The 12804-nt window shown below is 37.7% G+C and overlaps 2 protein-coding genes across 5 annotated transcripts; both read right to left on the bottom strand.

Moving 5' to 3' along the window:
- Positions 1–133: 133 nt before the first annotated feature.
- egh (beta-1,4-mannosyltransferase egh) lies at positions 134–10416 on the bottom strand. 2 transcript variants are annotated; one of them, XM_017239583.3, is made up of 3 exons: positions 9278–10416; positions 2259–3376; positions 134–2196 (listed from the first exon to the last, which is right to left on the bottom strand). In XM_017239583.3, exons 2-3 carry the CDS (start codon positions 3057–3059, stop codon positions 1624–1626), a joined length of 1374 nt encoding a protein of 457 aa, XP_017095072.1. In that variant the 5' UTR covers positions 3060–3376; positions 9278–10416; the 3' UTR covers positions 134–1623. The 2 variants fall into 2 exon arrangements, with proteins under 2 accessions (XP_017095072.1, XP_070133221.1); XM_070277120.1 differs by lacking the exon at positions 9278–10416 and adding an exon at positions 6546–6648.
- A 195-nt stretch (positions 10417–10611) lies between these two features.
- On the bottom strand, positions 10612–12797 carry wds (WD repeat-containing protein wds). 3 transcript variants are annotated; one of them, XR_001773224.3, is made up of 4 exons: positions 12179–12796; positions 11497–12122; positions 11178–11436; positions 10612–11063 (listed from the first exon to the last, which is right to left on the bottom strand). XR_001773224.3 is itself a non-coding variant. In XM_017239586.3 (4 exons), the coding sequence occupies exons 2-4, from the start codon at positions 12447–12449 to the stop codon at positions 11248–11250; spliced, it is 1086 nt and encodes a 361-aa protein (XP_017095075.1). In that variant the 5' UTR covers positions 12450–12473; positions 12540–12797; the 3' UTR covers positions 10612–11247. The 3 variants fall into 3 exon arrangements, 2 of the variants coding, with proteins under 2 accessions (XP_017095075.1, XP_017095074.1); XM_017239586.3 differs by having other exon boundaries at positions 10612–11436; positions 12179–12473; positions 12540–12797; XM_017239585.3 differs by having other exon boundaries at positions 10612–11436.
- Between the last annotated feature and the right edge of the window lie 7 nt (positions 12798–12804).

The following is a 12804-nucleotide window of genomic DNA, read 5'->3' on the forward strand; positions in this document are numbered from 1 at the left end:
GATGAGAGTTGGGGAAGATATAGACATCACACTGGGCCCTATAGGGAAAACCCCAATTTTTTCAAAAAGTTTTTTTAAGAAAACTAGATGTTAGGAACTCTATGGATCTCCCAAGATATAGAAACTCTGGATGTTATATTTTCGACATTTTATTGTTTTTGTATTTGGTTCTTTTTTCATAACAGTTTATGTGTGTGTGTGTGTTGTGTGTGTGTAGGCGAGGGCGGTGTGTGATTCGGGAGTGTTTGTTGTGCTCTCAGGATTCACTTTCTTAATTTTAAATTTTTTCTACCAAAGGATATTATTACTTTCTTTTTTTTTTTTTATTAATTATTGAGGTGTGGGAGCGTGGGCGTGGTTCTTAAAGCACCAATAACAGTAAACAGAATGACAAAGAGAAACAAACAGAAAAAAAATATTTTGAACAGAACTAAAAAAAAATTAAATATTAAAAAAAAAAGAACAAAGAAATTCGATTGGTGCCCGGAAAAAAAATGCCAGGACCTCTACCGCTAATCACGATATCATATTAAGGATCATTCCCACCACAGGATGTCCAGGATGGATGGATTCAGTGGCCAAAACAATAAATAAAATATTAAAATAAATGTTTTTGCGCCTTGAAACCGAAACTGTTGGAATCCTCTGAGGATCTTAGTTGTTCTTCAAGGACATGTGGGTGGCTTGTGGGTGGTGAATGATACTGGGTACAAGTACATCGATTATTGCGCTTGTAAGTACATAAGGTCTAGAATTCTTGTTTCTTTTTTTTTTTTCTATATATTTCTTGCTCTGGTGTGAATGATAATTAATTATTTTGAATTTTTCATTTTAATTATTTCGTTTTGTTGTTTTTGTGTTTGTTGTTGTTTTAACAGATTATCAATTTACAATACATTAATGTACAAATTTTAAATAATCATAATAATAATACATAATAGTTCTACTCAATATACATACAATATTTATATTTTCTTCTTAATTTTTGTTTTTCGTTTTTTGTTTTTTTTTTTTTATAAATATAGCGCAATTCTTTCACTACAGACTATACAAAAAAATTATATATATATTTAATGAAATTACACATAATGGAGAGTTTTTTTTTTATTATTATTATTTTTTTTTCTTTGTGAAGATTCCCCTAATTTTGTTTTTTTTTTTTTCAGTGTATGTGCGTGTGTGTGGTGCGTGCATTTTTTTTCATAGATCTTGTCTAAAACATTTGTTCTTTCTTTATTTTTTAAATTAATATTTAAATTTTTTTAATTTGTAATTTATTATTCTTAAATTTTTTTCTCTTTTTTTTTGGCAATATTATTATTTTTTTTTAAGATGAAATGGATTTTTAGAACGAAACAACAATATCATATATGCGCTTTTGTGGTGTGTAGGGTGTGTGTGGTGTGTGTTTGAGTTGTGATTGTGTGAGTGGTCGCCTTATCCTTAGAAAAAAAAATGTACAAATAAAGTAAATCAGAATAGTGACAGGACAACACTGAACCTTGCCAAAAAATTGTGCGATATTTGCATTCTTGTTTTGGTTTCTTTTGGTTTTTTTTTTGCTGAGGATGCTACGATGGCTATAATGATGACTTGATGCTCTCCATGATGATGACTCTCCTTCTAGACTGTCTCCAGTACACGTACATCCTTTTGGACAACATAGAACTTGTGCTTCTTGCCCACTAATCCCCATATGACGGCCACATTCTCGATCACCACATTCACCGGTATCGTACACACCGCACCCAGGACACAGGCCAAAAACCGGAACAATCCAAAGCGATATAACGAAAAGGACTTGATCACCCCAAACACATACATATAGATATTAATGGCCGCTATAAAGGCGCACAGAAAGTCCACCAGATTGGGACACGGTATCGGATACACGGCAGCGAATATAATGTTCGATGTGGAGAAGGGCATGGTCACCCACGAATAGACACTGATGCCGAGCAATAGCTTGTGCTTGAAGGGTATCATCTTGGAGTGCACCACCAGCAGGATGCCTTGGAGCCAACGCTTCCGTTGCTGGAGGAAGTCCAGCATGGTGAAGGGGGACTTCTCGTACATCTCGCCGTCGATAAAGTTGAAGGTGTAGCCCTGACTGAAGGCGCGCATCGCAAAGAAGCAATCCTCGGCCACAGAGCCATCGATGCCATTGTCAAAGGACACGGAACGTTCAGCTGCCACCTGCAAGACAAGGACTAATGTTAGTACATAAGACAGAGATAGATCTCTTTGAGGATACCCACCTGGGTGACCACATAGCTGCCCTTCCAGCTGAAGAGCGGTTTGTGGAAGAGCTTGAACTGTAGCCGTAGCTTGCCCATGTCATCGGAGACCCGGAAGCTATCCGCCAGCGTCGTCAGCCAGTTGACCACATTCTCATTGGCGTACGTGATCAGACCCTGACCGAAGGGATGCTTACCATCGAGGACAAAGTTAATGATGCCACGCACCGAGTTCTTGGTGAGCACAGTCTCCTCATCCAGATGGACAATCCAATCGTTGTCGTTCAGGATATTCACCTTATCCTCGAGGCAGTATTGCAGGGCCCGGGACTTGAAGAGGGCGCCCGTACGCGTCTTGTACTCTTTGGGGACAACGATCTCACGGATGCGACGATGCTGCGCCAGATTCACCGCCTTATCGGTCACCACTTCAATAAGGAAATTCTCCAACCCAGTGTCCAGACACGTGTTCATATTCCGCAGGACATTGGTCTTGACCAGATCGGGAAAATCACCGCGAGTTACCACCCGGATGCAGATGAAGGGCGCCAGGAGGGGGCTGCCCTTGAGGACGACCTTCTCGGGGAAGGCATTATAGAAGACCAGGCCGCAAAAGTTGAACAGCACCTGGGGCAGCGTGAGGAGCGTCAGAAAGCGGAGTAAGTACAGCAGAACTGTGGCCACCTGGCCGTATTCAGTCCATGGATCGACGATCGTGAACGAGTTCTCGTCGATCTTAATACCGCCGGAGAATACTTCGAAGGTAACTATCACAGTGATGAGCAGTGTGCAGTGCAGCAGATGCTTTGTGGTGGAGTTCATCCTGGATTACAAATCCTGGCTGGCTGGATGGCTTCTCTATCTTAAGTGTGCGGCTTTTTGTTCGTTCGTTCGTTTTTTTATTTTTTATTTTTTATTTTTCGTTCGTTTTTTTTAGATGATGAGAGTCTTATTCTTTTTATATCCTTCGGGTTTTGAGCTTTTTTTCCAGTAATATACCTGCGGTTTGGAAGTTAACCCAGTCACTGGCTATCACTGCTAATCCTGGGCTGGCTTCTCCGCAATAATGGTCTAGGACTAGGATTCTTCCACTTTGCTAACATTTGAGACTCTCAGCTCTGATTCCGCCTCAGACATTTCTAAAAATATAAAAATAAAATATATATATTTTTTTAAATTAAAAAATAAAATTAGTCTGGTTTAGCGCCAGTCATGACCTCTGGCCCAAGGGTGATATTATTTAATTAGAACTGGAATGATGGATCATTAGCATCGCGTGCTTTGAGTTTCACATAAATATTGATCATATAACCACTACCCCCCCTTTTAGAAATTTTTCCATTAGCTTCTGAAGCGTATAATTGTTTGGCCAATTGAGGCACTCACCGAGAGTTCAAATGCCAACCCGGGTCTATTAATATTATTATGATCTTTAGTATAGATTCCACTACCAATTAAAATATTTTTTTTATTTTTATGAATATCTATACCCCTAGATCGAAAAAATTCCATTCCATTTCAAAATTCTGCGGGAGGAAAGGTTCTCAAGGGAATGATATAAGATTCATAATAATAATAATAATAATAATAATACGGGCGTATTCACATCGCTGGCATAAAGATTACTAGCATGCATGGCCCATTTTTCATGGCGACACCACCCATATAATATCGATTTAGTCCACAGCCAATGGGGGAGTAGTACCGGGGGTGTACTACTGGGAGTATGTACGTCTCTCTACTGGGAGGGGAGCCCTCAACGGGGCTGGGCAGGCAACCAATTGATATCATAATCGAGAGTTTGGAATCGCGACTACGTAACAATGGAATGTTTAGCAATTCGCATTTGCTTGCATTTCTTGGAACCTAAACCCCAAAGTGGCTATACTACATATAGACACTATATATACATAGTATTCTTAGAAGAACTTCAAGTGGCCACAGTAAAATGTTTATTGAGGGGAACCTTATCGTTTAGTATCGGCACTGGCCTGGCACTTGCCTATTAAGCAGGAAACGAAATGATATCGAAGATATCGATATCAGATAGATATCATAGCACAGAAAAGGGCTCTGGCTAGTAGCTCTTCGAATTACAAACAGAAACACGACTCCTCCAATACTTGTTGGTTTGCAGTTTTTTTTTTAACTTGAATTTTAAGGCCATTAATCACTTTTTATCGAAATTATCGATATGGTTAATAGTTCTTTATAAATTAGGATTTCTCATAGGGTTTATAGTTTATTTCCTCATTAAGTTTACGATTTTTTATATAAATAAAGTTTTTCATTTGAACTTTAAGGCCATTAATCACTTTTTATCGAAATTATCGATATGGTTAATAGTTCTTTATAAATTAGGATTTCTCATAGGGTTTATAGTTTATTTCCTCATTAAGTTTAAGATTTTTTATAAAAATAAAGTTTTTCATTTGAATTTTAAGACCTTTAAGGCCATTTTTTATCGAAATAATCGATATAATTCATATTCTAGGGAACTTTTGTATAGTTTTTAAGAAATAAAGGTTTGTTAAGCCTGGCGAATGATTTTATTTCTCAATATAGTCTCAGATTTCTTAAATAAACACTTTTTGAATAATAAATTTCATGTTATTTGACTCTAGTTATCGAAATTATCGAATATTTATATCCTCTTTGATGTTTTTTTAAAGGTTTTTTATGAATTCGGGTTTCTGTTACAGTTTATTACCTTTTTAAGTCGAAGATTGGTTTAATAAACACGGTTTTTTTATTGATATTTAAATCTGGTTATCGAAGTTATCGAATTTTTATATACTCTATGCAATATTTAAATAATTCTTTATGATTTAAAGTTGCTAACGTCTCTAAAATCATGTTTTTGTCACTCTAAGTATGAGATTTGTTTCAAAAAACCTAGTTTTTAAGTTGAAAGTAAATTTTATTAATGACTTTTTATCGAAATAATCGAATTGTTTTATTCTTTATGCAATATTTGAATAGTTTTTAATAAATTAGAGATTCTAATGTCTCCAAACTCATGATTTTACCCCCTTGAGTATAAGATTTCTGTTAAAAAACATAATCCTATCGCATTTCTTATCGAATTAATCGAATTATTATCCCTATTCCCCCTGTAGAGATTCTCATAAAGAGTCCCCACTGTTTTCCATTCGTTTCGGTCTCCGATAAGAGGCTATTCACGTGGAGACGACTATTTTATAGAAACTTGCGTACGTTTCAATGAGTACAGTATTTACAATCTGGAAGCCGATAAGCGACGGCCTTCAAGAAATGCGAAATCCTAGATACAAGCTCTAGAGACAGACGACAGGTCGGCTTTATCTATTCCCACCATACATACAGAGCCATACATTAATCCCCATTCGAATGAATGACTAATAATAAGATGCCATTGACTCCATCGTTATCAGCTTTCCAGGTTCTGAGAGTGATTCCGAGAGAAGCGTCAACCATTCCCCCGGATTTCCCTTTTTATTTCCGATCAAGATTTCAGTTCATTGAATGAATCACTTGGGCCGACCTGGTAGATAGTCTGGTTAGGGAGGAAGGAGGAGGAGGTTCAACGACAATTCCAGTGGGGGTTACGCGTCTGGGGGGCGTAATGAACTTGGTTAACCGGTCTCTTCCTCCGCCCCCACCAAACTCTCTCTTATATAAACAACACACAAATCGGTTAGATGCAATAATTTCGAACTGCCTGACTGGCTTTTGTTTATTTTTTAAAATTTTTTTTTTTGCAACGCTCTAGTGATTGCAACAACAATGGATTTAAACCTTTAAAGTTGAAGATCGAAAGTGTAAACAATGCACTAGATAGATGGTTAGTTGGTTGGTTGGTCATTAATTAAGTTTGAGAATAAAAAATTATAATCATGACTCCATCGGATTAATCTTATCCATAGTTTAGATTTACAAACTACTTCCCAGCCGATAGTCATTGTTACTGGAGAGGTTTCCAAGTGCAGGTAGAATCTAATCGTTTTTAGTACTTGCTCAGCACCTGACTCATTAAACACATCACATAACACTTGAGAAACTGGTTAGAAGGTTCCTTCTAGATCCAAATAGTTCATATACAATATATAGTACTATAAGTTCGCAACCCTTTCAACCCACAACTGTCCATTAATTAGCCTAGAAGTCAATTAAGGTAATACTACACAGGCAGAGGCATTCAATGTCAAAGTCCAACAGGGCAAATGGGAAATCCCTACACTTGAAAAAAAATAAATAAATAAAAACTATTGCAATAATATGCAAATATATAAATCACTTTGATTTTGATTTTTTTTTTTTTATTATTACCAGTTCATTATAATTATTATATATATATATTTATATTCCCGGCACGTTTATTTTTATTTTTTTTTTGTAATTTTCCTCTCGTGCTTCGAACTCCGAAGACGGTCGCCGGTACACTAAGCTCCATTAAAAAACTGCCCGAAAGCACAACCACCTACCTACACCACCTCCCCATAATAATAATAATAATAATACCTGTATGTACTTGTGGTCTAGGGTCTCTCTCTATATATATATATATGTGTATATGATTGTGTTTGTGACTTCGGTGTCGCCGTCATAATAATAAATTAAATACGTTATCAAGTGTAGAACGCAATCAGTACCAACACCGCCAGTGCTATACACTAAGCGCAGAGCCACCCAACCGCCCATCCACCCACTCACCCACCGCAGATCTTCCACATTGGAGTACCAAGAACCCTGCCTGATAATGGCTACTTCTATCACTTCTCACAAGTGACGTTGAAAAAGAACTTTAAAGAATTATTATTTTTATATCAGAAACAAGTCTTATCAGAGTCTTATATAATATAGTATATATAATATATATATATTGAATCATAGTCCCCAAGTCCATGTCCGAGTGCAGGGTCTACTGGGGTGGTGGTGACTAATGTCCGAGCATGTGCACTCATCGAGCACTCATCATATGGACATTTAAGAAAGTGTCGTCATGGATAAGATATCCTGTCTATATACCAATGATTATATAATCAATAGTCCTGTTGTCTGCCATTCCAGGCCAGATTCTAGAGCACTTTCCGAGAGCTAATATAGGTGGAGGAGTAGGGCTATAGTGCTTATCAGACTGGGTTGAGCAAACACCGACGGCCAACCCACATCGCTATATAGCTATAGCTATATCTGTGCATCCGCCGCTGCCTCTATATATGTATATGTATATGTATATGTATCTGTATCTGTTAGTAGATAAGCGCCGGCAGAGCTCGCAATCAGTTTAATGTCCCCTCCTCCCAAAAAAAAAAACAAAAAAAAATAAAAACAAAAATTAAATATTAAGTCGCACTGTCCACACATTAAAGTAATAAAAATGAATCATTAAAGTTTTATATGTTTTTCATATAATTACTAATTAATTACTAACTAATTACTAATCAAAACTTAATCATAATTGTTTCTTTTTTTTGTAGATTTTTGTTTTATTTTTAAGGTTTTTTTTTTCTTCTTGTTAGCCAAGATGTTTACCAAAAGATACAAAGATACAATGTTTCTTTTTTCGAACACATTGTGTGACTTTCGAGAACAAACATCCTGTAATATGATGTTGACTTTTCCTTTCATTTTTCTTTTATTTTCTTTTCTTTTGTGTGGCAACTGTACCGCCATCTAGGGAGTGTCTGACCAAAAAAAGGGGTCATTTGGGGAAACCCTTGCCCAAGGACATTAGCCCACTGGCTATGAATGTTAAATGCAGTCGAAAGTCACGAGATTCCCGGGTAACTTTCCAAGTTAACAGGTCACAATTGTCGACCCACACACGGGAAAAGTAATATAAAAAAAAAAAACAGAAAAAGAAAGAAAAAAAACAAACCAACAATGGAAAACAAACACGCGATCTTTGCTCAAAAAAATATACAGTGATGGGTAGAGAGATAGATACTTTCACTTTTTTTAGAAGTGGGTTTTGGGTGGAAATTGGGGAATTCTTTTTGAAGCCAAGGGAGGTCTATTAGGGTATAGTTTATAGGAATAATAAAAATAATAATAGACAAAATAATAGAATACTATTTATACCCAAAACTAGTTAGTTTTTATTTTTAATTTTCAACAACAACGAGTTTTAACCTGAACTTAAACCTGATCTTGAAAAAAGGTCTACAAATACTTTAATATTTTAATATTTTTATACTAATAAGTAAGATCTTTCATGATTAAACAAGAACCATTATTAACCTTAATGAAAACGAACATTATTAAACAAGAATCAACATGATTTAAGAAGAACCTAAAAGAAAGGAGGGGAAGAGACCAAAATTAATACTGAAAACTATGCCGTTCTTAAGAAAATATTACAAAAAAAAATATGTTTTTAAGAAAGTAAACTATTTTTTAATTTAAAAAAAGCTTAAGGTCTTTAGTTGCTATAACTAAACTGTAAAGACTCGCGCAATTTAAATTAAGCGTAAATTCTTTAATAATATATAGAAAATTTGAAAAAGATCGGCTATATATTTAATTTTGTAATTATTCAATTCAAAAGATATAATTTAAAGAAACATTACAGTAATTTAACTTAAAAAGAGCAACTTAAGAGCAAATTTGTATAAAATATAGTAGATTTTGTACTAATTTCTTTTAAAAAATACAACTAATGAAGTTTCAAACCATAAATATATAGTTTTTTTTATTATGCTTTATATATAATAAAAAAAAAACAATTTTTTAATTTAAAAACCAACTATTTGCGATCTAACAACAAAGATCTACCCCCTCAGATCAAAGAAATTTCAAAAAATAACCCCAATTTCCATATAGTACCTCTACCTAAGTACAAGATCATTGACAAAATTTTTTGGCTGACCTTAGTGCGGTGACCTCCACTGTTCGAATCAGACAATGCGAGGCAGGACAACAACAACAACAATAACAATCGGCGACACACAACCAAAATGTGCTAATGGGCAGACCAAGGGCGTAGACAAACCAAAAGGTGGTGGGGTGGGGGTGGGGTTTGGGGTGGTGCGTTAACTGGATTTGTTCGATCCACTTACCATGCTCTCCATGCCAGCCGGGAGTGGGAGGAAGGAAGTGGAAGTGCCAGCAGGAGGGGGGGAGAAGAGGAGAAGGAAGTTGCCTGTTTTTCCTTCTTGGGCTTCTCTCTCACTTGCTCTCTCTCTCTCTCTGTTTTCCTTGTTCCCTTTTGGGCCGTTGGGTGTGCCGCTGCTGCCGCGAAAATTATACAAACTCGTGTAAACAATTGAAGATATAGAAGATATATATCGATGACGCGGTCTCAAGATGCGTTCGTCGCTCTCTTTCAATCTTGCCGCTCTCCCGCGTGTTACCACCAGCACTCTCTCTCTCTGGCTCTCTCGCCCGTGTGTGAGATGGGGTTCCTTTGGGCCAGGGTGATACTCTTCTTGTTGCCAGCGGCGCCGATTTGTTTGGTTTATTTTTGTATTTTTTTTTTCGTATTAGAAATTTTTGTCAATGCTGTTTCGCTCTGTTGTTGTTGTTGTTGTTTGTATCACCGCCACCGCCGCCGCCGCCGCAGTAGCACAGGTTCATTAATATTTGCGATATTTGTATGAAATATACATATATTTATAAATGTAGTGCTTTGCTAATTTTTCCTCATCGGCTCCCCGTTTTTACACTTTTTTTTTTTTTTGGTTTTATGTTCACCTCTCTTCACCGGTTGACCGCTCTTGCCAATTTCGGAGAGCGTACTTTGCACCAGCAGTAAAAAAAAAACACTTATATATTTTTTCAGAATATCAACTAAACACCGACAGATCGTTGAAAGCACAATGAATTAATGCTGGGAACCAACACAATTTAAACGGCGGCTGAAAATCTATCGATTTTCCCACACGGCTATTTCCTTGTAGACGCTTTTTTTTTTTTTTATTGCAATTTTTCACTATGCGTCGCGTGTATGACTGGCTGTGTGTGTGTGGGTGATTAATGTAAGTGTGAGGCGGTTGGTAATCAAAAAAAAAATAATAATAATGCAATTGCCAATTCACTTTGAGGACTGGGCGTTTGCGGTGTCGTTGATACGCGCGCACATCATGGCTTAGAATGCAGAATCAGCCCCAAGCGATTGACCGTTACAACGTTTTTGTCGACTTTTTCTGATTAATATTTTAACCGCTGCTGCCCCGCAATGTGGCCAGTTGGCGCTCAATTTTGTTCTTAGCGCGTTACTTATCGATAATTAGTATTGGTTAATTTTTAATCGAAAATCGATAATAGTATTTTTAAGATATAGAAACAGATTTAAAAAGAAGCGCCACAAAAATATATCTATTTCCCAGAAAATCAGAAAAGAAATTTTTTACAAATATATGACTACCCTCGCAAAACGCTCACTTACCAATCGTAGCTAAGCGTCATTAAGGACATATCGTTTTATTTAAAATTTACATTTCGTATTTTATATATATTCTTTCTTGTACTCTCTGGTTTGTGAAAACCAGAAAAACATTTTTGTTTGCGTGTGAGTTTTCTTAAATTTAGGTTTCTCGACACCAGAAGATCATAATTTTGAGGGCGGGGCTTTTGTGGCAAAGGTTACAAAGAAATATTTCTTGTTTTGTTTTTTTTCTGGGAATTTTTTTTCACAATTTTGTCGCCAATGTATTAGGCTAATAAATATATTTATACATTATTTAACTTTTAAATTGTTTTTTTTTGCAAGTTTTTTTTTGTTGTTTTTTGTAGTTTTTTACCTTTTTATAGTGTGTATGTATCATAATGGTCATAAGGCAAGGCATGCCCATCGTTTGTCTTAGAATGTGAGTTTTAAATTGCGATTAAAAGATAAGACTCTGACTTAAAGGGTGTGACGATTAAATATGAAATATAAAAAAAAAAAATTAAGGTATTAAAATTAGAAAGTTTTTGTTTGTTAAAATTAGATTATTCAAGAAATGTATGTGTGTTTACTTTTAGCTGCTACGGCTGCTTATTACTCTCTTGTTCCTGCTCATCTGTATACCAGCTGGATACCAGCCATCTATGTATCCGACTTCCACAACTTGATGGTCTTGTCGTTCTCAAGCGCCGCCGAGGCGATGATGTTCTCCGTGGGATGGCAGGCGGTGCACAGAACGGTGTCTGTGTGTCCCTGTAGCTTCTGCACAACCTCCTTGCTTTGCAGATTCCAAATGTATACCATACAGTCCTCACTACCGCTCACAATCCACTGAAAACGGCATGTTAGGCTAAGCTAGAAAAAGAAAGTTAAGTTTCTTCAATCACTTACCTTTCCACCCGTAACCGAAAAGTTGGCAAAGATGCAGTACTTTTCGTTCTTGTGTCCAGTATACGTCTTCAGGCACTTGCCCTTGGAGTAGTCCCACAGCTTCAGGGTGTTGTCCAGCGTGGCCGCCAGGATGTACTTGCCGTTGGGCGAGAATTTGACGAAACTAACTGGCGGATTGTCGTCGTCGATGAGGGTCTTCAGGCACTGCCCACTGGCGGTATCCCAGATACGGCACAAACCATCGTAGCTGCTGCTCACAATCAGTGAGCCATCTCGATTGAAGTGCACCGCGGACACTGGATCAGAGTGGGCGGGGAGGGTCTTCAGGCATTTGCCCGTCCGTACATCCCAGATTCGGACGCTCTCATCAAAGCTGCCCGAAACGATAAGGTTCGATTGCGGATTGAAATTGCAGCAGAAGACGTAATTGCTGTGACCCTTTAAAGTCTTCAGACTTTTGCCAGTGCTCAGCTCCCAGACTTTCAGGGTTTTATCATCACTACCGCTAACCAGTAGGCGGGAATCCGAGCTCCAGGCTACATCGCTGATGCCCAGTTTGTGACCCGAAATGGTCTTCTCAAATTTGCCATCGTAAGCGCCCCAGATTTTGATCAGTTTATCAGCAGCTAGAAGTAATTGTGATTATTTTAACTGCATATAAGCACATTTACTGGCTACTTACATGAACTGGCAAGCCACTCGCCGTTGGGACTGAACTTGACTGCCGACACCGCCTTTGTGTGCCCGGCAAGGGTGAACTTGAGCATATAGTTGGGCTTCACCGACAGAGATCCCTTGTTGGACGACGCACTGGTGTTGGCATTTGTGTTGACACCAGCAGCTACCGAGCTTGGCTGCAATGTATTGGGACCGGTGGGCGCCGTGGGCATTGGCTGCGGCGGTGGATGCACCACGCCGGGATGGCCGCCATGCACGGCTCCAATTGGCACCATCGTCTTCTATTTGCCTTTAAACTTCTAAAGATTACAAATTATGTTTGATGGCTCCAATTTTGGTGATTTTCTTGCAAAAAAAAATTTCACCCTTTCCGCGCCGCACACGTGCTTCTTCTTCTTCCGGCCGGAGGAACGCTAATGGCGATATCCTGGCCGATAGGATTAGATTATTGGCTTGATTTATTTTAATTGTTATGCCTTCGATACGTTTGGCACCGCCTAAGCTGATCGGTTTGTTTGGTTTGGTGTATTTAGGGGGCTCGCGTTTCTTGCCACACGTGAAAATAAAATAAATTGCAGTAAAAGTGTGACCGTTTGGGCGCGGTGGTTAAAATCCAGACACGCGTGTCCA

Source organism: Drosophila bipectinata, chromosome XL, assembly GCF_030179905.1.
Source record: "Drosophila bipectinata strain 14024-0381.07 chromosome XL, DbipHiC1v2, whole genome shotgun sequence".
NCBI classification, from domain to species: Eukaryota; Metazoa; Arthropoda; class Insecta; order Diptera; family Drosophilidae; genus Drosophila; species Drosophila bipectinata.